The sequence below is a fragment of the Scyliorhinus canicula genome, chromosome 25 (genome assembly GCF_902713615.1).
Source record: "Scyliorhinus canicula chromosome 25, sScyCan1.1, whole genome shotgun sequence".
Taxonomy (NCBI): domain Eukaryota; kingdom Metazoa; phylum Chordata; class Chondrichthyes; order Carcharhiniformes; family Scyliorhinidae; genus Scyliorhinus; species Scyliorhinus canicula.
In genome coordinates, this window is record NC_052170.1 from 9,299,444 (window position 1) to 9,324,655 (window position 25,212).

The following is a 25,212-nucleotide window of genomic DNA, read 5'->3' on the forward strand; positions in this document are numbered from 1 at the left end:
CAAAATTGCCCCTTAGTCTCCAAAGATGTGCAGGTTAGGTGTTTGAGGTTAGAGTTACAGAGAAAGGGCAGAGAAGTGGGCCTGGGTGGGTTTCTTTTTCAGAGGGTCGGCGCAGACTCAATGGACCAAATGGCCTCCTTCTGCACTGTAGGGATTCGAAGAAGATGAAGCTTTAGGGAAGACGTTCAATAAGGGCAGGGGAAATGTGATGAAGCCTTTCCGGAGGGTTGGCACAGGTGCAATGGGCTGTAGGGCCTCCCTCCTTGCTGTAAAATTCTACAATGTTGCATATCTGTCGAGGTAAGACTCCAGCCTCCAACCATGAATGGAAATTTGGATGACTTCCCTCCAGGGGCACCGACCAACAGAAACAGCCGCTACCGGAATCACGATCTAAGAAAGTCCCATGCTTGTGTAAAGTGAGCAACGGCAAAGTACTAAATGGCAGGGTGAAGAATCATCACTGCTCCCACATCCTTCTGTATGCCAATGCAAAGTATGGACTAAAGGAGCTCCAGTGAGCAAGAGTGGAACAGTCCTTTTACTGATCATGAGTCGCTCCTTTTCCCCATCAATGAAATTCCTAAAAACACAGTGATTGTATATTTCAAGAGTTTAATCATTCCCATCTCCATCCCAGAAATCATTGTAAGCAAGACAAATAACTTATATTTAAGTTCAACCCTTGTAGTATTTCAAGTTTTCAACTCATTACATCAACTTTTAAGGAATATTAATAGCCGTTAGTGTGAAACGTTGCTACTTTAAAAAGGTAGCTTTATGTTATTAATTTTCTCTCTCCTGCTGAAGGCGGGAGACTGGTTACAGTCACTTGTCACCTTCCAGTAGAGTGCCAGTGGTCATACTTCTCAGAGTGTCGCAAGTTATTGATTTATTGTGGCACTGTTGTTTATGGGGTTGGCTGGGGGGCGTCGCACTCGTGCCTGATCCCACCCTCGCCATGATGTACAAATGTACATTTTCCAACCAGGGTCCGTTACTGCCCAACAGGTCAGGGAGCTTGGCTAGATCTGTGCGTCAGCCCAGCCTCCCGAGGTCAGATCTCTCCCATAACTGGGGCGGGTTCAGCCAACGTGGTAACAGATGGGTAACTACCTAGTTACATGCCACGTGTTGGATATTGAATGAGTCACTTGGGGGGGACGGGGACCTAAAAGATCGCTCACTCGGTATTAGAGCATTTGGAGATGGGCTCAGAATCTATGTGTAAACAAGAAATTGTAAATTTCACAACTTAACTTTCGTCATTTGCAGGTTAGGATAAATTTATTTTTTTTAAAAACTCAACCATTCCGTGTTATGTATCCTTCCTTCCTATTCCAGCAGAAGGTTCGGGCTGGTTGAAACTCAGCCAACACCGTTGGGTTAACGGGAAGCCAGGTCTGTTGCAAAGTAAACTAGACAATCATCTCAAGTGAGCAGAAGGCAGGGTAAGTGTGTTTAAATACATTTGGCTTCTTTTTATTGCCCTCCGTACCACAGCAGCTGAAACATTAAAACACGAGTACCACCACATCTACTGTATCTGTTAGGTAGCCATCTTTTGACTTACTGACTGGAGGAGCAGATAAATCATTCAAAGTTCAGTCACTGGTACTTGAGGGAAAGTAAGTGCACCGGGTATTTTCAGTCAACTGCTGGTTTCCTGCTCCTAAAGTATTTAGACTTTTTTTTGTGACTTTATGAACATTCTGAGAATTATGGACTCAAAACAAGTCGCTGTACAGGTGTGGATATTTAGGTGCTTGTTGAATTTAATGCCCCAAACTAAGAGAACCACCCCGCCCAAAGAAATAAATGATGTTGATTGTGGGGAGGGCACGAGTGAGCATTCCTGTATCAAGTGGGCATTCTTAGGTGTCAGAACAGCAAGTGAACACCGAATGCCTATTTATCTCAAGAGAATGAGGAACAGGGACAAGAACCGCAGTTAATTTGCCTCCTCTTTAGTTCAGAGTCATTGTAGCCAGCCCACTCCTGCCCTGGCTGACCTCTTACCTCCTTGTGCCAATCATCGGACCTCGCTGCTCTGCTAGGTATCATTATTTTAGCTAGCTGAGCCACCCCAGGAGATGAAAAGACCCGTTAGGTCTGAAAGAATAGAGGGTCCGCTCCCACACCTGGCCCCTAACTCATGCAAGGGTCTTCAGAGGAAAGTGAACATCAAGCACATCTGACCCAGAGCCAGACCATGAAGTACCTCCACAAGGGAATCCAAAAGTAGTGTGAGTGCAGCAACAGGAACATGTTTGAAAAGTACGTGGGTCTGCACGGGTTCCTTATAAACCATTTTCTCCGTCACAATCCTCTCCAAATTGAAAAACCATCTTTTCCAACTGAGGGGGGAAAAAAATGATCCCATAAAGCACGGAGAGCATTCAAAGCAGCACAGATACACTTTCACCCAAGTGTCAGATGCGATAAACCAAATCAAAGGCCTCGCAACGTCAGAACAAGAAATACCGGTTTAAAAAAGTATATTAGGTTTAGATCCTTTTCCCTTGTAACCCAAGGTCTGCAGGAGGTGGATGATGCAGTCAGCATGCTGTATATTAAGATATCCTTTGGTGGAGGTGGGTGGAATAAGGAACGTACTGATGTAACGCAAATGTTAAATTAGTAATGAAAATGAGAACTTGTTGCCCAATATTGGGCGGCAGCCTCCCATTCACAAACAATGAGCAACTTTAATTCATGCTGATGGGAAACGTAAGAGTTCTATGAAAGAGACTTGCCTGTGTCAAACTGTTTAATGGGCTAGTTTCACAACGCTGAGGTCATATCCTCCAGTACAGCAACAGTGGAAAGGGGTTGGTGGTGGTTGGGGGGGCACTTTTGCTTCCTGACACAATTGCTGCATTTGTGGTAAACCATTCATTTCCTTTTGGAGGTGTTTAATTAGAGAAAATTAAAGCTATGCCACGGCAACAGAATCACTGGATAAGAGGATTCACGGAGGCTGCTCCGAGACCTCAAGTCACGGGATCACTTGAGAGAGGACGGAAAAACATTAAGGGGAGATGGGGAAGTCGAAGCTTAAAAAGCCATTTCCTTTAAAGTCATCAATCACAGAATAAAGCTTCAAATCTCCAATGCCTCGCTCTACAACCCCGGCTTTTGACACAACCTGTTCCGAGATCACATCTGGGCAATGCAAAATCACCTCCTTGAAATTACTAATAACCAAAAAAAAAAAATCTGGCCAGAACAATAAATAACATCCACGTATTGCTCTTCCCATGCTCCTTCCTACAAACGTAGTGTTAATAAATTACAAGTGTCAGATTTCTCTGTGTCAGTCTCAAAACGGAATGAGGGAAGTCTGTTCATTTACTGGGTGGCTTGTAAGGCTCAAGCAGGAGCTTGGAGAAGGTGTTGACTTTGTCGGTGCCCCTGACTTCGTGAGGTAACAGTGGGAGCTTCACTATGTGAAAATCTTCATACAGATCCTCCATCTAGAAAGGAAACCAAAAAAGACAAGCCAAAGTCATCGCATTCAAGAAAGATGTTTAAGATGCAAATTGTGACCCAACCCTCCATAATGAATCGTAAGGAAAGGAATGGAAACATCTCTGTGCCTGACACACTAAAACCTTAAAAGCAGGCCAGGATGTCATCTTTACAGAGGTCGGGTATTGTTGAGGAAAGACCTGCTGTTGGAACAGAATTGCAAGAATAGCACACCTCAAAATGAACAATGATTCATACTGCATGAGAAGAGGGTGCTGAGTGGCTGACAAGTGAACTCTGATTGGTAGAGGCATTGTCATGGAAAATACACCAGGGAACAGTTAACCGCCATGATTTTTGTTTAAATTCAAACCAGGCACGTCAACTTTGATTGATCATGGCATTGCCATGGGAATGAACCAGGGACGCACGGTGGCACAGTGGCTAGCATTGCTGCCTCGCAGCACCAGGGACTAGGGTTCAATTCTGGCCTCGGGTGACTGTGTGGAGCTTTCTCCCTTTGTCTGCTTGAGTTTCCTCTAGGTGTTCCAGTTTCCTCCCACAGTCCAAAGATGTGCATGTTAGGTGGATTGAGGGCAGCACGGTGGCGCAGAGGGTTAGCCCTGCTGCCTCACGGCGCTGAGATCCCAGGTTCGATCCCAGCTCTGGGTCACTGTCCGTGTGGAGTTTACACATTCTCCCCGTGTTTGCGTGGGTTTCGCCCCCACAATCCAAAGATGTGCAGGGTAGGTGGATTGGCCACGCTAAATTGCCCATTAATTGGAAAAAATGAATTGGGTACTCTAAATTTTTTTTTAGTTAGGTGGATTGGCCATGGTAAATTTCCCCTCAGTGTCCAAAAGGTTAGGTGGGGTTACTAGGTTACGGGGATAGGGTGTAGGTGTGAGCCTAGGTAGGGTGCTCCTTCGGTGCAGACTTGATGGGCCAAATGGCCTCCTTCTATGATTCTATGAATGGCTATCCCTAAGCTTTTATTCAACCAAAAGAGGGGGGAAACAGCCATTCCCAGGTTCATTTCCCCGTGGCAATGCCATGATCAGAGTCGACTTGCCTGGTTTAAATTTAAACAAAAATCCTGGCAGTTAACTGCTCCCTAATACATTCTCCATGGTACCTCATATACCAATCAGAGTCTACTTTCAACCAATCAGCACCCTCTGCTCATGCAATATAAATGTGTTCCCTTTGAGATTTGGTATTCTTGTGATTCTGTCTGGATGAGTACAAGACAAAAAACTTTGATAGCATGTCTTTTTTCAGCAATAAGTCATTACTCATGCACCATAACTATACTAAGCTGCCAGATCTTTCATTCAACCAGTTCAAAAGGCTGGAACAGCCAATTCAAAGAAGAACGTTTTTAGAACTCAGGCATCAGAAGCTAATTTTATGAAGCACTCATTTTAAAGTCATAGCAGTTGAAAACAAAGCAAAATCTGTCAGCTTGTATAACACAAAAAGCAAAATAAGCCGGAAACCCGAAACGGAAATAGAAAATGCTCAAAATTCTTTGGTCAGGAAGCATCCGCAGAGAGAGAAACAGAGCTAATTGGTTTTAGTATTGGAGTTCACACCCTGGGTAGTAATTTGCCCCTCGATTCCTCCTTACTCCATTCCACCTGCTCCCCATTCCCACCCCCTCCAACCTCTCTCAGAGTTCTTACATTTAAATCCACATAAACTTGGGTTGCATTTGCTTGAACGTAGATGGCTAAGAGGTGATGTAAGGAGGTGTTTCAAATTATAGAAAAACAGATTAGATAGAGTAGCTAACTGAGAAACGATTTTCTCTGACGGGGAAACCCAGAACAAGGGGACACAATCAAGGTTTTCTCAAAGCTGCGCAGCTGCTCAACCAATATCGCAGGTCACACACATGCCGACCCCTTTAGATTTTGTGCATATGTGGCCATGGAACAACAATTAAAGGAGGGAGGGGGGGTGACACGGTGGTGCAGTGGTTAGCACTGCTGCCTATGGCGCAGAGGACCCGGGTTCAATCCCGACCCCGGGTCTCTGTCCGTGTGCAGTTTGCACATTCTCCCAGTGTCTGCGTTGGTCTCACAGAGTCGAACTGCAGATTAGCCACAATCTAACTGAATGCTGAAATGGGTTGAAGGGGCCAACTCCCACTCCTATTAGCATTCTTTATATCTCGACGGCACCAAGCTTGAAACAGTAAGTCTGAAATGGGCTTTAACCATCTCCGAAAAAGAAAATAAGAATAAACTTGATTTAATTTAAGCATGAGCAAGTCACAGATTAGCTGGTCACATCTTCTGTGCATAATATTTCACCGAAGTAGAAAATCCATGCCCGTTATAACAGTACCTGGTCTAGATATTTTGATTGGATTTTGTGTCGAGCTTCGCACATCCGACATGGTTTCTCCCCAGGATCTGGAAACACCAGTTGGTTTACAATGATGTTGTGGCTGTCAATTTTACACTTGGCCAACTCTTGAATTAGTCGTTCTGTCTCGTACAAGGACAGAAACTCTGCAATGCATACACAGATGAATGTGGTCTGCTCCTGTGTGAAGTAAACAGAAAAGGCCATAGAATAGATTTAGGTAGGGAAGCATGTGGCTCAGTGGGTCAGCCCTGCTGCCTCACAGCGCCGAGGTCCCAGGTTCGATACCAGTTCTGGGTCACTGTCCGTGTGAAGTTTGCACATTCTCCCCGTGTTTGCGTGGGTTTCGCTCCCACAACCCAAAAATGTGCAGGCTAGGTGGATTGGCCACGCTAAATTGCACCTTAAATGGAAAAAAAAAATACTCCCAAGACAAATAGTAACAGACAATACATAGATTTACCAGTCCGTGTCCCCTAACACCACTACATCTCTAATTTCAATTTTTCATTCACGGTACAATGGCCAGTGACACCAAATGTGGGCACTTGAAGATTATGAGGGAAGGCAAGAGTGTGGCTTGGAAAGGATGCTGCATTGTAGATTTTCGCACGAGGTGGTAATAACAATTCCACACCCCAAATCAGATTTTGTAGAATAACGACTTCAGTTAAATAATTAAATCTCAAGTCACTACTGATCTTGTGTGAAGTGAAAAATCAATGAGGCAGTAATTACCGGGTCTTTAAACTGCTCGCTGACTGAACGAATAACGGGCAAGGTCTCCTCTAGCTTCGACGCAAGTTGATCTGCATTCATGTCACCGAGTCCAAGCATACTACACATCTGAAACACAGGCAATGGTTGAATATGTGCACAGCCTGATCCTACACCAGCATGATCAAAAGTTATACACACCAATTCAAGCATTAATTAATCAACGGTTAAATGCTTGCATAATGTCAGTCACCTTAATTTTTTTTTCTTTATTTAAGAGCCAAAGGCTGAAGCATTACTTACATTTATACTCAAGCAAGGAAGGTATCCTAGTTAATTGGATTCCAAAATACTGCACACTCTAACATTAAAAACTGGCTTTCCAAATGCACGTTATCAAGTGTGGAAGACCATAACAGAAAATTGCAGGCATCACACTAGTGATTCAACAACATGCACAGCAAGATTCAACATTTGCAATAGCTGTTCAGCACTAAGATCAGCTAAAATGGAACAAACTGGATGTCTGTCAACTGGCGGCAGACCTCATCCAACTCTTCTATAAGTGTGCCGCCACAGGATGGGTCTATGGAATATTCTATGATTAAATACAGTCCAGACCATTGCATTATACAATATCAAATATATACTGCAGCTTCCAAGCTACAAGTAACAGCTAGGCGTTACAATAACCCAGCATATGCAAGCTTCAAACAAAAGATTAGGAGAGTCTGTAATTAGACAGTGCCTCATCGACCAAATGAAAATTGTACTTAAATATACACATAGAAGACTCTGACTTTGTTTGTTTATTTTTCTTCATCTGATCTTTTTTTTAAAAATTGAGCACCATTGGTCCACTAAGGTTCTTCATGTAGATATTAAGCGCTGGGAGGCTATTTGTGCCCATGGAAAATATCTAGACCTGCCCACTTTCCAATTGTGGACACCGATGGCCCGAGAAGCAACAGTGCTATCAGATTTTATTTTTACACACTTCCCAGCTCATGGACTTTCAAAAGCACTACACCAAGCTCCTTTGCCTACCGGCAGGGCAACCACAACCTCATTCTTTCACCAATTTACCTTCATTATACTGTCTAAAAGATTTCAGACCAGATGAAACAACGAGCTTAGATTACCTGGGAGATAAAAGGGCTGATTTGGTTCTTAATCTGCATTAGTCTCCCAAGTCCCCTCTCAACGATAGTTGGAAAGTTCAGGAGTCGTAGTGTGTGCCCGGTTGGTGCCGTGTCAAACACCACCACCGAGAAATTCATGCCTTTCACCAGCCTGCAGAACACAAGTTATTTAACAAATAGAGCAGTGTTAGGCTATTAAAAAAATATTTGCAAATGTCACAATGAAACCTGGTTCACCTGCAAATCAGTGCCCATAGATTTTATACCCGTAAACAGCTTAACCGGACAGACGGTTAGAGTTCTATCTTAGCATGTTCTCAAATTGCATCAAGACATGTAAAGGCTAAATTATACAACGTACGGTTCTGTATCAAGCATGTTACATATATTATGTTTAACCTGCACCAATTAATGTGCAAGGAGAGCCACAATAATCCACCCGGTCACTTATCTACAAGGATTTTGAGAGTCGGAGCTTCACTGCTAAAATATGTTTGAGCACCGTACAGGTTTTTACAGAGACTGTGTCCTACATGTAGCAAGATAAACAGTGGGTTGGGGCTCAGTGCACAATAGGATTTCTCTCTCTTGCGCAGTTGCTCAGCGTCATGGATGACTTGCTTCATTAGTTTGTGTGTTCTAAGGCAAGTGATTCCCACGTGTCGATGGAGATGTTGCATTTATTTACGGAGGTGATCAGAGTATCCTTGCAGCATTTCCTCTGCCCTCCTAGTGATCGCTTGCCATTGAGGAGCTCGGACTAGAGCACTTGTTTCGGGAGTCTTGCGTCGGGCGTGCGGGCAATGTGGCCCGGCCCATCACTGCACTGGTCCCGCGCATCCCGATACTGGGAATATTGGCCTGAGGGAGGACGCTCACATTGGGAGTATCTATATGACTCCGACAGTCACCTTTAGATCCAGGTCAGCAAGTAGCTGAGTAGGTACTCCCATCCCTTACTCCAAACAAACTGCATTTCCGACAGATTATGAAGGTTCATTTAGATCATCTAAATAAAAATATTAGGCAGTAATAGCCCCATGGCTCGCAAAACATAGAATGTGCAACAGACAGAGGATGATTACTTAGAATGTACAGCATAAAAACAGGCAATTTGGTCCAAATGGTCCTTGTTGGTGTTCATGTGTCACAGTCCGCCTGCCGACCCCCCCTCCGCCTGCCGACCCCCCCCCCCCCCCCCCCCCCCCCCCCCCCCCCCCCCCCCGAGCTTTCCATATTCTCTTTTTTTTCAAATAAATATTTTTCAATTATGGGGCAATTTAGCGTGGCCAATCCACCTACCCTGCACATCTTTGAGTTGTGGGAGTGAAACCCACGCAAACACTGGGAGAATGTGCAAACTCCACACGGACAGTGACCCAGAAGCTGGGATCGAACCTGGGACCTCGGCACCGTGAGGCAGCAGTGCTAGCCACTGTGCCACTGTTCTGCTCCGTTTTTATATTCTCAACCACTCCATGTGGTAGCGAGTTCCAGATTGCAACCACTTTCTGGGTAAAGAAGTTCCATCTTAGTTTATGTACCCAGTTAACTCATACACAGTTCCCCCACTGCCCACATGCCTCACCCCAAGTACAACACCCAACTTAAATGGCTCCAGGGCTTTATCTCCATTAGTTGATGGATTAAATCCATTTCAACTGTTGCTCACTCATGAATACCTTCTTTATAGCGTTTTTTGCTAGACTGCACTCTGTACACATTAAGGGCCAAAGCATATGGGGGCATTTTAAGTTCCCATGAACACACTTGCACCCTATCCCACAATATTTTCCTCTGCTGTTCCTCAGGTTTGCATCCATTCACACGAGACAAAAGACAATGCAGCTGATCCCCTGCAATCCTGTTTGAAAGCAAGGGCCCAGCATTTACGCTAGAGGCCCCATTCATGGAGTTCTCACAACACCTTACCCTTCGGAAAAAAAAAAACCCACCAATCATACCATGCCACCAATATCATTAATCTAGAACACTAAATATTACAGATTTAAATAAAGAAACAGAACTGGAGTCTCTCAAACAAGTTATCTTAACCTGCAGTCTTTTGATGAAAGTAAGGCTGTGCAACTTTATATATTTTTGGATCCAAGTTTTCCTGGAATTTAGAACATTAAGGGGTGACCTGGCTGAAGATTAGAATCTTGAGTGAAACAGACAGGTTAGAGGAATTATTTATGTGGCTTAAGGAGTCTAGGGCGAGGGGGCATAAAAATTAGAGCCAGATTTTTCAAGAGTAAAATTACACACAAATCTTATATGCAAAGGGTGGCAGAAGTTTGGAACACTCAAACAGCAATTGATTCAAGATGGAGTGTTAATTGAGTATTTAATGAGGCAAAGGAGCATAGAATTAGGTAAATCAGCCATGGTCTCATTGAATGGTGGAACAGGCTTGAGTAGTTAAACAGCTGCCCCCTGTTTCCATCTTCCTTTCCCTCTCACATTACCTCATGACTTCAGCGTAGCTCATAGCTTCATCGATGCCTGGGAACGCACTCATCGCCTCTTGCATCATCTTCTTACCCATGCTCAACATATTGTCTTCCTCAAAAAATTCATCGGGTAACTCGGAGACTCCCAAGCTCGGATCAATTTCCTGGAGGAGGAAAGGAGAAAAAGCTGCAACAAAGCTTCAGTGTGATCATCCTTAGAACCCAAGCTGGTACAGGATATAAAACTCCCCAAAACTGCTTTTCTCTTACCCGTATGGCATGCAAGCTGAAAACCTCACCACCAGAAGGCCCTATCGGACTTATCAATCTAGTTTTTGTATTCGAACAGCTCTTTCCCCCTCCAGGAACATTTACCCCCCCCCCCCCCAGTTTTCTTTACGACTGTGTAAATCAGAGTTAGCTTAAATATAAGGCAATGACTTGAACTTCTAGAGCACCATTTAAGTGTCAAGAAACACAAGGTAGTTCACGAGCAAGCACAAGGCAGCTAACTTTGAGCTGAAAGCAAGCTTAGAGGGAATGGTGTAAAGTTTAATTCAAGAGATAGACTGGGAATTTAGGAACAGGAGTAAGCTGTCCAGCTCACCTAGCATGTTTCAACGTTCAATCATATCATGGTTGTTCTCTATGCAAACTCCCCTGACCTGGCTTTGATCCATTCACCTAATAAAAATCATGGGTGGCGCAGTGGTTAGCACTGCTGCATCACTGCACCGAGGTACCAGGCTCTGGGTCACTGCCCGTGTGGAGTTTGCACATTCTCCCTATGTTTGTGTGGGTTTGGCTCCCACGACACAAAGATGTGCAGGGTAGGTGGATTGCCCACGCTAAATTGCGCCACCGTGCTGCCCGTTCAACTGGATTTTCAATAAATTTCCCACGTTTGACGTTATTTTCATTTGTAGGGAAACTCTAGCATGAATAGAAACTTCCCTCAAAGTAGCCGATCTGGGCTCCAAGTGAATCATACGTTCAGAGTATGCTTACAACTTAAAATCAGGTGACCAAGTCTCACAACCCTCCCGAAACACTGCACTCCTTCATTCTCCCATTTCCTTCACCCAATCATTTGCGGTGCCTTGAGCTCTGGAAATTCCTCCTGCCTCTCTCGACTCTTTGACCAAGCTTTTGATCACCCGTCTTAAAACGTCCTTCTTTGTCCTGGTGTTAACCTTTGACAGATTGCGATCGTGAGAATGGGCTAGATCAAAACCTTCTGAACAACAGAAGTGCGAAGCAGGTAGCAGGTAGCTGACTTGGGGAAAATTGAAACTTGAATTAACATCTGTGGGGAACAGAAATCGAGGGCAGATTTCTCGGAGGAGAACTCTTATCAGGAATCAACAGGTGACAGTTAGTGTGGGTAAAACATAAGCCTACAGCTGAATGATCATAAAGGGATATTGGAATCAGTGGGGCTTGGACAAAACATTATTTTTATCTTAAAATAAAACTGGCCTCCAAATCAGATTTACCATGTTTACAGGTTTGAAAGCTGCAACGTCGACATTCAGGCCAACCACCGCATGTAAACACACACCACCAAATGTAATAATTGAAACTGTGTTGTACAGTTCTTATTACAAAGTAGCTGCAGCATTTTCTCCATCAGCAACCTCTGCATTATCAGCTCTTGGTTTACCTAATATGCTTTGCAAAATAAATGATTTGAGCCGCATGCATAATGTTTAATTTGTGCTATTTTATTCTACATGGCTTGTATTTTTGCTTACCATAGCAAACAGATTGTCGTAGCCTTTCACTTTTGTTGGTACTTTGGAGAATTTCTGATCGAACGCATCTGAGATGTTATGGGCAGGATCTGTGGAAATGATCAACACGCTCTCGCGAACCTCCGCCAACTGCACAGCCAAGCTGCAGCTGTTTTGGGGAATACATTCACAAATTAGGTACAACCATATGAAACATTAAAAGTAATCATTGGGGCAAAGTCTGACAGAGGTCCTCATTCATTCCTTCCTTTCTTTGTACAGCACATGTAGCTTGTAAGATTGAATAGAGTCAACACCCTGTACTCAGTGATATTGGTGCAATAATGGAACACAAGACAAAAGGGTGGTGGAGGCAGCGAATACTGAAGGTGGTGGATGGGGTGGTGATTAAGTCAGTCATTTTGTCCTGGATGGTGTCTAGCTTCTGTTGTTGAAGTTGCATCATCCAGATAAGTGGAGAGTATTCCATCACATTCTTGACTGTGTCTTGTAGATGGTGGACAGGCTTTGGGGAATCAGAGGTGAGTTAGGCTCCACAGAACCCCAGTCTCTGACTTGTTTTGGTATCTATAGTATTCTTTGAGCTTGTGAGCCAATGTACTCAATTCCTGTAATGACACTAGCTCCAATAATCCTCAGTACCACAGCCAACACTGCAACAAATGGCCATCGTGTACGAGAGAAAATGAAGTTGTGGGCAGCACAGCGGCACATTGGTTAGCACTGCTGCTTCACAGTTCAGGGACCTGGGTTCGATTCAGACCTCCTTGTGTCTGCGTGGGATTCCTCCGGTTGCTCTGGTCCTGTCCGCCGCCCCCACCGGTCAAAAGATGTGCAGGTTAGGTGGATTGACCATGGTAAATTGCCCCTTAAGAGTCAAAAGGTTAGGTGGGGTTACTAGTATAGGGCAGGAAATTGGGCCTAGGTAGAGTGTTCTTTCGAAGGGTCGGTGCAGACTTGATGGGCCAAATAGCCTCTTTCTGCACTGTAGGGATATTCTATTCTTCAAATCTGGCAACCTCCTCCTGCAGCACAAGCACTGAAAAGCTATGAAAGTGAACATTTTACACAATCCCCATCATTTTCCTTATGAAGTGCACCATTATGAACAAAGACAAGAGGTTACTATCAAGAAAATCTTCCAATTCAGATTTGGCAAACAATGCAACATTTTAATGGAAAATTTAACAACGGATAAGATTTTTTTTTAAATCTAAAATTTAAAATTTTTAAAAAATACATTGAATGCGACTCAGTAAAATTGGACAAAAAAAAGGCATCTTAAATAGTCTAATTAAATTTGGCTACAATCATGGCAAACAGGATGTTTAATGCAAGGGGACTACAAGGAGTATACAAGAACAAGGTCTTGCTGCAATTGTACAGGGCTTTAGTGAGACCACACCTGGGAGTTGTAGTTTTGGTGTTGGCACCCAAAGAACACACTACTCTTAGAGATGGTATAACAAAGGTTCAGTACATCAAATCCTGGGATGAGGATTGTCCTATATGAGCAGATTGAACAGAACGAGATGTGATCCCATTGGAGGACTCAACAAGTCGGAGGCTGAGAAAGTATGTGACATGGCTGGAGAGTCCAAAACTAGATGTGACAGCCACAACAAAAACAGAAAATACTGGACAATTTCAGCAGGTCGGATAGCTCCCTTCTCTCTCTCCACAAATGCTAACATTTTGAGTCTGGATGAGGCTTTAGTCATCCAGACTCGAATCTTTAGCTCACTTCTCTCGGTTCAGATCTGCTTAAGATACAATATTTCATATTTTTGTTTCAGATTCCAGTATCCACAGTAATTTGCTTTCATCTGAGGAGTTATAGACTGTGGGCAAGTGGGTCAATCACTTAAGACAGAGTCGGGAGAAATTTCTTCACTCCTAGGGTGCACAAATCTTTGGAATTCTCTATCCCAGAGGGCAATGGATTGCTAGTCCCCGAGTATGTAAAGACTAAGGTCGAAGGGTATTTGGGCTCTTAAGGGAACCAAAGGACCAGATTGTAAAGTTGAGTTGGTATACAAAGCATCCTATCTGGCTGCATCACAGCCTGGTATGACAACTGCTCGGCCCAAGACCACAATAAACTATAGAGTGTTGTGAACACAGCCCAGTCCATCACACAAGTTGGCTCTGTCTACACCTCCCACTGCCTTGGGAAATAAGGCAGCATAATCAAAGGCACCCCCTACCCAGGTTATTCTCTCTACCAACCTCTTTGATCGGGCAAGAGATACAAAAGTCTGAGAACACGCACAAACAGGTTTAAAAACAGCGTCTTCCCCACTGTTACCAGACTTTTGAATGACCCTCTTATGGACTGAACTGATCTCAGCATGCATCTTTTCTACTGAGTAGCACTACACTCGGTATGCTTCACCCGATGCCTACACTTTGTGTACTTATCGTATGTCCTATGCTTCTCATGTATGGAATGATCTTTCTGGACTGAAAATACTTTTCACTGTATCTTAGTACGCGTGACAATAAACCCAAATGATCAAACCGAAGGGCAGAGCAGGCACAAGGGCAGACGTGTGGGTGTAAGTCTGCTCTCATTCCCCACGTTCAACCTGACATTTAAAAGAAAGCGTCCTCCCTGGTCTGAAATGTCAAGAATCGCGGACTGGCTCGTCATTTTGACACAAATCTAGATCCAGCATTAACGTCAAGTCCACCTCCTGGGTTCGTTGGTCTGATTTTGTCACTGTATGATGTATTATAGGGCCAATCAACTAAATAGAACAGAAATTAACTGAGGGTTGTCATGCTTGCATATGCGATTTTTAAAAAAATGCCAAGTTTAAGTCTTCGGGTTGGCCAACGTGTCCCTTGAATGCAATACCACTGGCCGGGGGGGGGGGGGGGGGGGGGTTTAAAACGTGGGGGTAACTCCCTCCCTGCTTTTACCTGCAGGTGGTTTTACCCACCCCGCCTTTCCCACCCACAAAGATCCACTTGAGGGACCTCTGTTCGATGATGTTGGTCAGGGTGGGCTCCAGGGGCTCCACGTCGATGGCATCCTCGAACTCCTCGTCCATGGCCGCCGCCGCCGCCATCTGCCGACACAATCACGTGATCCACCCCCAGTGGGGTTAAGGGTTGAACTTTCTATTTATTTATTTATCTATCGATCGATCGATCGACATCCGCGGGGAGGAGGAGAAAATAAGAAAGAAAGCAGCACAAGGCGGCCCTGAAACATCGGGCTTCCGGCGCCGAAGGTGCAGCCGGGCTGACTTCACTTCAGCTCCCGGCAGCGCCGCCGCCACCACCTTCCTCCATCCTCAACGCTGATTGGCTCAGAGCTCCTGAGCGACTCGCCTCCCGATTGGCCGGCCCGCGACCCCCGCTCAAAGAACGGCTTTAAAATAAAACCTTTCCGCCGCGGGCCGTCTGTAAAATCGAAACGCTGCCGGCCTCCCGCGGTTTAAAATCTATTTTTGACCCGGTTCCGTTTGAAGATCCGTCATGCCTTGCGCTTGTCAGTTGGCCAACTCCCCTCCCCCCCCCCTCCTCCAGAGAAACAACGCGCGACCGGTTTTTTTTTAGGCCGAACATATCGGAGTTTTTCTTTTGCAAATAATCAATTGGATTGACTTCTTTAGCCTCCCTTTCACCTCGCTCCGAAAACAAAAAATAGATTTTATTGAGGTGGCTGACTCCCAGCAGCCTCGGCGGCCTCTCCCTCCCCTCACCCCCACCCCCTCCCCTTCCCAAGATGGCGGACAGGCGGAGGAGCCGCGAAGTTTCTGGAAGCTCGGAGACGGATGGCGGCGGCGGCGGCCCGGAGAGCAAAGGGGTGAACGCCTTCGCCAACGACGGCAGTTTCATGGCGCTTTTCAAGAAGAAGATGGAGGAGGAGGAGAAGAGGCTGAGGGGCGACGGGGCAGCCGCGCCGAGCGGCGGGGATGTGGACAATGGAGGCAAGAGGAGTGTGGCCGCTGGCCAGGAGCAAAATGCTGAGACCCAGAGCGACAGGAAGAAAAGCGTGATGAATATTGTAAGAGCGAGGGATTTTGCTCTCCGTTTGCCCCCTGGTTAAAGAGCGGGGCTTTGGTGGGGCGGTCCATCCAAAAGATGTGCAGGTTCGGTGGGCTGGCCACTCTAAATTGTCCCTTAATGTCCAATGGGTGTGGGTTATGGGGTTACAGGGGGTCGGCGTGGACTCGATGGGCCGAATGGCCTGCTACACTAGGTATTTTAGGATTGGAAGATGATGTATAAAACGCTGGTTAGGCCACTGCTGGAGTAGTGTGTGTAATTCTGGTCTCCCCACTAAAAGGAAGCAAGTGAGTGCACTAGAGAGGGTGCACAGGAGATTCACCAGGATGGAATGTTTCAGCTATGAAGAGAGGTTGGCTAGGCTGGGGTAGTTTTACCTGCAGCAGAGAAGGCTGAGGGGGTACCTGATTGAGGTGTATAAAATGAGGGGCATAGAGAGGGTGGATAGGAAGGAGCTTTTCCTCTCCGTTGAAGGGTCATTCACCAAGGGTCATAGATTTACGGTAAGGAGCAGGAGGTTAAGAGGGTATTTGAGGAAAATCTTTTTCATTCAGAAGATGGTGGGAATCTGGAACTCCCTGCTTGAAAGTGGCAGGGACGGGAATGCTCACAACATTTAAGGAGTATTTAGATCAGCACTAGAAATGCCTTACAAGACAACGGGCCAAGTGTTGGAAAATGAGATTCGAATAGATAGGTGCTTGACGGCCAGTGTGGACGGGAAGGGCCTCTGTACGTGCTATGAAAACTATGACTTTATGATTGGCAGTGTGCCAGCTGTTGCTCGTGCACTCTGTTGAATCAGGAGCTTGGGACTTTGAACCCCACTTTGAGACTTGTGCACCTATTCAAGGCTGATACCTCAATGCTACACTGTCTTTCAGATAAATATCAAACCTCGTGTTTAATGGGTAAGGAGAGGACAATGTAAATGAAGTAACCTGTTTTTTATGGGGTTGCAGGAAAAGTAAAAGCTGACCATTCACATGCACGCATCTTTGAAGGCAACAGGACAAGCTGAAGCTGTTTTCAAAAGCATCATTGATCCTGGAATTTATAAATCGAGACACATTTCTGGGCACTACACCATAGCAAGGATCCCAAAAATAAAGGATTAAAAAATACATAGTCCTTTTTCCCCTTGAACTGCATTTCCAATATTTTTTTTTAAATTTTCGATACTGATGTTTAAATTGTCTTGATGTACTCCCATTCAATGTGAGGACTTTTTCTAATGTGTTCTGATAAACATCACAATAGTTTTCCACTACCCTTCCCCTGCCCTAAGTTGGTGTTGGGATCTGATATCTCTTAATTCATTTGGTACCCAAAAATCCATTGGATTTTTGTGAATGTGTTCAATGATGAAGCAGCCACTGCCGTCTGCGTTAGATAACTTTTAACGATTCCCAGTGAAGAAGACTTTCCTAATTTCATCACTAAGTGGTTGACCCTTTGCTCTGAGACTATTTTCTCGGCATCTACCCAGTCAACTTAAGAAATGAAAATTAAAATTACTTATTGTCACAAGTAGGCTTCAATGAAGTTACTGTGAAAAGCCCCTATTCGCTACATTCCAGTGCCTGTTCGGGGAGGCTGGTATGGGAATTGAATCCGTGCTGCTGGCCTACCTTGGTCTTCTTTAAAAGCCAGCTATTTCGCCCAGTGTGCTAAACCAGCCCCAGAACAAGAGTAGGTTAGTCTGCCTATTGAACCTGTTCCACCATTTAGTTATAGGAAGGCTAATCTGAACCTCTGCTCCATTTCCCTGCCGTGGCTCCATATCCCTCGACAAACTTGTCGAACAAAACTTTCGGACCCGGTCTTGAAAATTTCAATTAACATGGCATCCGTGGCCTTTTATGGGAGAGTTGGAGACTTCCACTATTCTTTTGTGTAGGGGGATTGGGGGGGGGGGGGGGGGCATAAAATGCTTCCTGACTTCACTCCTAAATGGCCTAGCTTTGATTTTAAGATTGTGTCCTCTTGGTCTGGATTTCTGCAATAGAGGAAATTGTTTCTGTGTCTCTTTCCTGGATTAGATAACCCATCAAACTTCATAGAAATACAAGCCAAGTTCATGCAATCGGTCTACCCTTTAAGCACCACTTCCTCACTTCTGAATTCCAGCACCCATAAAGTAAAAGCCAAAATTATGTTTTTCTTTTCCTGTGCACCAGCTTTTAGTGGTTTGTATACGTGGAAGCCTAAATCCCATTGCTGCTTCTCTCACCATCAAGGAACATTGAGTGAGGCTCCATATCGGTGGAATGTAACTCCACAATGTTGTCAAATTGCCCTTCAGTATTTGCTGTATGGTTGTCTTTCAATGCATGCTCCTCCCCTCCCAACCACTCTATGCCCCATAATATGTTAAAGCTATTGTGTTTTAAATATTTGGAGAATGTTGACAATGCTGTATAAAACTTTTACATTTTACCAGTAGAGTAGCTGGTAACCACGTTGTTCCGTGGGATGCTTTCTGATGCTTCTGGTACAGTTGTCACTGTGATTAGAGTTCAATCCCGGCTTCGGGTCACTGCGTGTGGAGTTTGCACATTCTCACTGTCTGTGTGGGTCTCACCCCCACAAACTAAAAAAGATGTGCAGCGTAGGCAGATTGGCCATGCTAAATTGCCCCTTAATTTGGAAACAAAAGGAATTGGGCACTTTAAATCTATATTTTTTTTTAAAAGGTTAATCACTCATTATAAAGCTGCATGTTTGACCTAACTAGCTTACTGGTTAAAATAGTCCTTTTGTTTAAGTAGAAATCTATGCGTGGCTTCCTAAAATGTATCTGCTGTAGAAAATACTTTAATTGTGAGTGGTCGAGTGGATTGAATGGTCCAGTATGGATTCAAATCTGGCCCATACTGGTGGGGTAAAATCCCACCTGCTGGATGTTAAGGATCCTATGGAGAATAAGTTAGGGCAGTCTCAGTCCAGTTCCTAATTGGCAATCTGACTCTGAAAGGCTGGCGTGCGAAATGGAACGATGTCATACCAGTGCCGTTGAATGTCTTCTGATCTTTGAGCTGAGATTAGATAAGGCTACGGGGAGCTTTATTTTTCAAGTGCATGTCCCTGGGAGTGCTTGATGCTGACACCCGACAGCCTGAAATGTAAAATGTTTCCGTCCCCAGCGCTAAGTTTTAATACAATAATTCAAACATTGTTGCAAAGAAACGAAGACATGTATGTTTCCCCCATAAACTCAAAATCCTTGTTTTGGTTTGGACCAAGTTCAAGCTTCAATGCCCAATTTACACAGCACAGTTTAACCTCAGTTTGGGTGGTGCATTGCTGCTGCCTCACGGCGCCGAGGACCTGGGTTCAGAATGCGGCGTTTGCACATTCACCCAGTGTCTGCGCGGATCTCAGCCCCACAACCCAAAGTTATGCAGCGTGGGTGGATTGACCATGCTAAATTGTCCCTTAATTGGAAAAAAACATTTTTAACTTCAGTTTGGGTCACAACCACTTTACACATGAAGCAAGCTTAATTTGAATGCAGCTCTTTTTCTTCCCTTCACTTTATTTCATGCAGGCAGTGTCCGACTCCCTGGACAGTCAATGACTTTGAGAGTGAGCAGCAATATCACGGTTATTAGTGTCTGGAGCAGATGAACTGTCATCAGTTAAAGATTAAAAGTTATCACTGAAAATCTTGTACGGGCAGACCTTTTCTTCCCCATATTTTTCGTGGTATGTGGATGTCACAGGTTAGGCCAGCACTTGTTGCCCATCCCCATTGCCCTTGAAGGTGGTGCTGAGCTGCCACGTTAAACTGCGACCACCCATGTGGTGTAGTACAGCCACGGAGCTGTTAAGACGGGAGTTCCAAGAATGGTGGAACTCATTCAATAGTCAAATGGTTAGTTTTGTCCCAATTCTGATTTGATATGGTACGGTGCTATGATTTAAATCTTGGGTCAAAAGATTCCTTCCAAAGTTTACCTGGAGTAGAACTGTATACATTCAGGCTGTTAACAATTTTATCCCCAGGAATTTTGGCTTATATTATGATGACGGACAATTAATCTTCAGTATTTTTTATGTCACAAAACAGGATTCTCCTGTGCTAGAATAAGCATTTCATTTCTTGGGTCCTTTTTCCTGAGTTCGCATTATAGGAGAGCAATGTCGATGTACTAGCTCCAGATATTTACATAATGCAAACTGGCTCTCTTGCCCCAGCTACTGAATCATGCAACTACTGCAAAATGTTTTCAGATCAGAAAGATCAACTAATATTGCTCGATCTGGTTGTGTATATTTTCAGTTCTATATTTTACAAAAAAATAAAAACTGGAAAATTACTGCTGATAACTAAAGATAGCAATATGTTAGTGTCTCCGTCCCCTTGTGTATTTTACAGCTGCAAGACATTCTCTTCACTATAATATGAATGTGGAAATAATTTTGGACCTATTATAAGCCAGGTGATGTGGTCTGATGCCATATGTCGTTTGTTCCTGAGCACTAACACATCATTGTCTTTTTCACAAACAGGGGCGGGATGATGTAATAGTATTCAGTTTGTTTTGTCTGCATTAATTACGGGAAAACAGGATTACCTTTATTTAATGATGTGGTCTTAATTCACTCAAAATATTACAGTGTCTGTGATGTCAGCTGGACAGAGCCCAAAGACTTGCTTATTAGATAGACTTGGGAATGCGAGAATGTATCTGATAAGACTGGTACAAGCATCTGTAATGGGTAGATTACGCTAAAGACTGGAACATCATCATTCTCCCCGTGACTGCGTGGGTTTCACCCCCACAACCCAAAGATGTGCAGGATAGGTGGATCGGCCATGCTAAATTGCCCCTTAATTGGAAAAAATAATTGGGTGCTCTAAATTTAAAGAAAAAAAGACTGGAACATCATAGCTATCCATGCGGCTATGTTAGCTTCTATGGTAGCCATGAGGATACAAAACAAGTGAATAGTTCTTGTTAAAATAGTAACAGACTGGGGCAGCACCAGTTCCGGGTTTGATCCAAGCTCTGTGTCACTGTCCGTATGTAGTTTGCACATTTTCCCCGTGTTTGTGGGTCTCACTCCACAACCCAAAGATGTGCAGGCTAGGTGAACTGGCCACGCTAAATTGTCCCTTAATTGGGAAAATTATAGAATTTGTTACTCTAAATTAAAATAAATAAATAATAACAGGTTTATTATTATTGTTCCAGCCCGCGAATGTCCAGACTTGGGTAGTTTATTGCTCAATGGAATTGGATTCCAGTATACAAATGGATCTCATTTAGAGCATTAAAACTTGATATTATTGGAAATGTCACTGGTGCTGTTTATGATGAAGCAGTGACTCAAATGGCGCATTTGATCTGCAAGTCCTTTGATGCTCACGTAGCTTGCAGCAGTTTGCAAAACGCGTTTAAGGTGTCCCTTTTAATGAGCATGGCTTCAGTTAGTTGGTCATATCGTTACTTTCTAAATGTCAGTGTTTTCCTTTCTGTAAGGTGAAGAGACATGAGGTGACGTGCTGTCGTGTCAAAAAAATAACAGGAAATCTGAAATGAACAGCTGGGGATGGCCAGTAACTGAGTTGGAATCTGGAGATGAGAGCTTTCATTATTAATTCAGAGTTTGCTCTTCATGATTTTAATTGTGTGTTCCCTGCTCAATAAAACAGGGCAGAAATAGTGCAGGAGCCAAGAAGTATTCGTTTGTAAACTGATCAAACCTGGAGATCCCTGAACTGAAGCGTTTATGTCAAATTGTAATTGGAAACCTGATTTACAACATTGCTTTATCCATAATGAGTATGTGGGTGATGCCACCTGATCTGTTTTAATTCTTATCCCAGAGAAAGATTGAAAATCCAACAAAAAATTCAATTTGCAACCTCGTTCTTCAAGATGGGCTTGCAAGTATTCACATTAAATAGCTGACTAATTCAATGCTGAAAAGATCAGATGAGCTCTTGGTGGTTGATAGAAACACCCGTACTGTCACTTTTGCCTTCTTTTGCCTGCCTCTGTTCACATTATTGTGTACTGTATGTTAGAAATGTGTTGAGACATTGATGTGGGCGATGCATTCTGTTGTGGAATGAGGTCTAATTTCAGGATCCCTGTTTTATTACATAGTGGGCAGCATTGACATTGCAGCTCCAAGAGCTCGTGTAATGGTTGCAGTCTTCTGTCCCTTACCCCAGGTGGGAAAGCGGCGAGGTGGGGCAAAGCTAGCCCTCAAGACTGGAATGGTAGCCAAGAAACACAAGGCTGAGGAAGAGGTAAGATTCAGTAGCTTTTTGACATGATGCTCTCTGTGTGCAGTCTACCCTGGAATGTCTTAAATTTGTGTCCATTTGTACTGTTTTTTGTCAAAGCATGACTGTATTCACCTTGATGGGAGTCAGCTAGTCTCTTCCCTTGCATGTTATCATTTAAAAGGGGAGACAATCTGTGCAGCCTCTGAAGAGACCCTTTCGCTAAATGTTATGGTCACTAAGCTGTGTGCAATCTTTGTGTTGACTTAACTATTTTCATTTTCTAGAATGACGCCCGACCTTTTGTGCTTGTATTGGTTCTTTGGTAGAGCTATCTAGGCAAGGGAATCGAAGGTTATCGGGGGTAGATGGGAACGTGGAATCGGAAAGGGATCAGCCATGATCTTGAATGGCAACAAGGGCTTGAGGGGCCAAATGGTCTACTTCTGCTCCGATTTTGTAGATTCGAATGTATGCTCGTATCCAACTAGTCCCACTATTCTGCCTTTTCCCTATAACGTGGCAAAATTTCCCCCTTCAAGTAGTTAACCCCAACTCCCATCTAAAAATATGTTGAATTTGCTTCCACCAGCTCTTCTAAGTAATGCATTCCAAATTGTAGCAAAAGCGTTTCCATGTCACCCCTAATATTTTTGCTAAACTCCTTAAATGTTTTTCCTCTAGTTACTGGTCCATTTCCAGTGGAAAGTTTCTCCTCATTGACTCTTGTTGAAACCATTCAAGATTTTAAACACCCCTATCCAATGTTCTCTTAACAATCCAACTTCTCCACTCTATGCACATAACCAAGTCTCCCAGACCAGGAATCATTTTTAGTGAGTCTCTGCTACAACCTCACGAAGGCTTTGACATCCTCCCTACAGTCCAGTGCTCCATAATTAAATCCGCTCACCAGTGTAGCATTCAAACCATAATAAGTATTTAAGGCACTTGACCATATTTAAAACTGGTGGATGCTTTCCTTCTGTCCATTTCCTGATGAGTTTCTCGATCTCAGCCAAGTATTATTGCTGTTAATTTAGGCACCCCTGTGTGAGGACAGATCAACTATTGGTGCTCCACTCTTGAGTACCTTTTGATCTTCCCAAGGTAGGCTCAGGAACACCTCCTTGGATGAGGTGCCAAAGACAACATGTGGAATCACGACTGTACCACGTCAGTCGTCAGGGAAAACGAGGAAGACAAAACCATAACAGTGGTTTATTAAACAGCCAGCAAATCCCTTCTGGCATTGTAGCTGGTTTAGAATCCAGATCCTTTTATTTGGTACTAAATTGGAGTTCTGCAATTGCCTCAATGCTGCTTCTGTTAAATGCACAGTTCAATCTAGCTGTGTTTCTTTTTCATTCTCTTTCCAGGCTGAGGCGCGTGGAGGAGACGCATGGGCCAAATACATGGCAGAGGTGAAGAAGTACAAAGCACATCAGTGCAGTGACGACGACAAAACCCGGCCTCTTGTTAAATAGCCACATTTCAGCGCTCTTGCAGCCAAGAACTGTATTATATTTTACAATAGTTAAGATCCAAGTCCTCCACCCATTGCCCACACTGTACAGCCAGTATGAGATTTTTTTTTGACCGCCTGAAATATATATTTATTTGGATTTGTGGTTTGCAAACAAAAATCCAATGCATTGTTTCATTTTCAACATTGAAATCCTGCCCACTTTCAAAGTGTGATTTTGTGTACAGTTTCCCGATAGTTATGTCCCACTTCCTGTTTTCAACATAGAACATGGTTTCCAGACACTTTTAATCTTTATTTTTTATAACATGCACGATATAGCTCCAATTGTCAGTAAAAAAAAAAAACTCCATGCATATTTGCTCTTTTGTGCCTCCAGTTATTAGCTACAAAACCGTAGCCAATTTTTGAAACTTGTATACAATATTGTATATTCTGCTGGACTCTTGGCAAGTGTGTTGCCGAGCCAGCTAAAACGTAGGGAACAGCTGATCTCTGACTGGTCAGGCGCCTCCATGCGCTTCTGCATTGGGAGACTCCCAGTGCCTGATCGTTGCTGGTGAGGCATTATGTTTTTGATCAGAAGTATTACATTGAGACTTGAACTGTAAGGGGCAGTATTGGTACTTGTGGTCTGCTGGGCGATAGCTCTAACGCTGGAGATCGGTGATTTTGACTGGCCTTCACCTGGGGCTGAGGGACAAAGCTGCAAATGTGACCACTGGCTGTACCTCTCGAGTGAGTTTTCTGATGGGACAGCTGACGAGTGGGACAGCCCTGACAGAATTAACAGTGTGAATGGGCAGTATGGACACGACAGGTGTCTAAAGTGACCACAGCAAATGGGGCAGGACTAGGAAATGTTTTTCAAGTTCGCAAAACTACCTCAAATGTATTCCACGGAACATTAATACAAAGCTCTTATTACAATCGACGCAGCTGGCTTTTCACCTTGTTGGTATTGCTCATCTTCCAGCAGTGCTAGTGAGGATATTGCTTCTTGTCTGATGCTTGAGTTTCCCTTTCCCGTTTATTGACCACAAAGCCTGTGAGTGTGGCAGCATCCAAAGCCTACTGATGCTGGAATGGTCTGCGTGACTGCTCAAGTTAAGATAGAATGAGTTGCTGGAAAGCTGTTCATGATTTACCAGAGGAGTAACCAGAGCACTTCCTCCTCCATTACCAGGTTACCGAGAGGTGTGATGGGGGGAAAACAGAAGAGTTGTCTTGGTAGAACCCCTGAGCCATGGTAGTGACTGCATACCACTGGCAATAGCTGGAGGGGGGGGGTGAAGAGGAAAAGAAGTCCGACGGTGGTTGTATTTTACAAATTGCAAAGAAGCCTGCTCTACAATTCCTGTCTATTTTCAACAAGGCAGAACTCTCATTTTATCCTGAAGTGCAGTTCAGGTTCCTGCTGGATCTCCATAGGACTGTTAGAAATCATAGGACTGATTTGCATAGGATATATCTATAATATCTGCTGGACCTATAGATCTTTGGATGTGGTGAGATGGAAATTAAATGGGGGAAATAATAGATACAATAGATTAGA

General features: G+C 44.0%; 2 protein-coding genes across 2 annotated transcripts; one reads left to right on the top strand and one right to left on the bottom strand.

Moving 5' to 3' along the window:
• Positions 1–598: 598 nt before the first annotated feature.
• Positions 599–15,209, bottom strand: get3 (guided entry of tail-anchored proteins factor 3, ATPase). Its single transcript, XM_038784921.1, has 7 exons — positions 14,836–15,209; positions 11,911–12,058; positions 10,172–10,320; positions 7,704–7,854; positions 6,583–6,690; positions 5,824–6,024; positions 599–3,476 (listed from the first exon to the last, which is right to left on the bottom strand). Exons 1-7 carry the CDS (start codon positions 14,982–14,984, stop codon positions 3,348–3,350), a joined length of 1,035 nt encoding a protein of 344 aa, XP_038640849.1. The 5' UTR covers positions 14,985–15,209; the 3' UTR covers positions 599–3,347.
• Positions 15,210–15,604: 395 nt separating this feature from the next.
• trir (telomerase RNA component interacting RNase) lies at positions 15,605–24,587 on the top strand. The gene is made up of 3 exons (XM_038784922.1): positions 15,605–15,928; positions 22,118–22,195; positions 23,551–24,587. Exons 1-3 carry the CDS (start codon positions 15,647–15,649, stop codon positions 23,656–23,658), a joined length of 468 nt encoding a protein of 155 aa, XP_038640850.1. The 5' UTR covers positions 15,605–15,646; the 3' UTR covers positions 23,659–24,587.
• The last annotated feature ends 625 nt before the right edge of the window (positions 24,588–25,212 follow it).

Excerpts from the sequence above, each read along its gene's own strand:
- get3 (XM_038784921.1), bottom strand. The coding sequence starts at position 14,984 with ATGGCGGCGGCGGCGGCCATGGACGAGGAGTTCGAGGATGCCATCGAC. Across the intron at positions 12,059-14,835 it reads GTGGGTAAAACCACCTGCAG|CTGCAGCTTGGCTGTGCAGT; the intron begins GTAAAAGCAGGG and ends TCCCCAAAACAG. Across the intron at positions 6,025-6,582 it reads GCGAGCAGTTTAAAGACCCG|GAGCAGACCACATTCATCTG; the intron begins GTAATTACTGCC and ends TACTTCACACAG.
- trir (XM_038784922.1), top strand. The coding sequence starts at position 15,647 with ATGGCGGACAGGCGGAGGAGCCGCGAAGTTTCTGGAAGCTCGGAGACG. Across the intron at positions 15,929-22,117 it reads AGAAAAGCGTGATGAATATT|GTGGGAAAGCGGCGAGGTGG; the intron begins GTAAGAGCGAGG and ends CCCTTACCCCAG. Across the intron at positions 22,196-23,550 it reads AACACAAGGCTGAGGAAGAG|GCTGAGGCGCGTGGAGGAGA; the intron begins GTAAGATTCAGT and ends TTCTCTTTCCAG.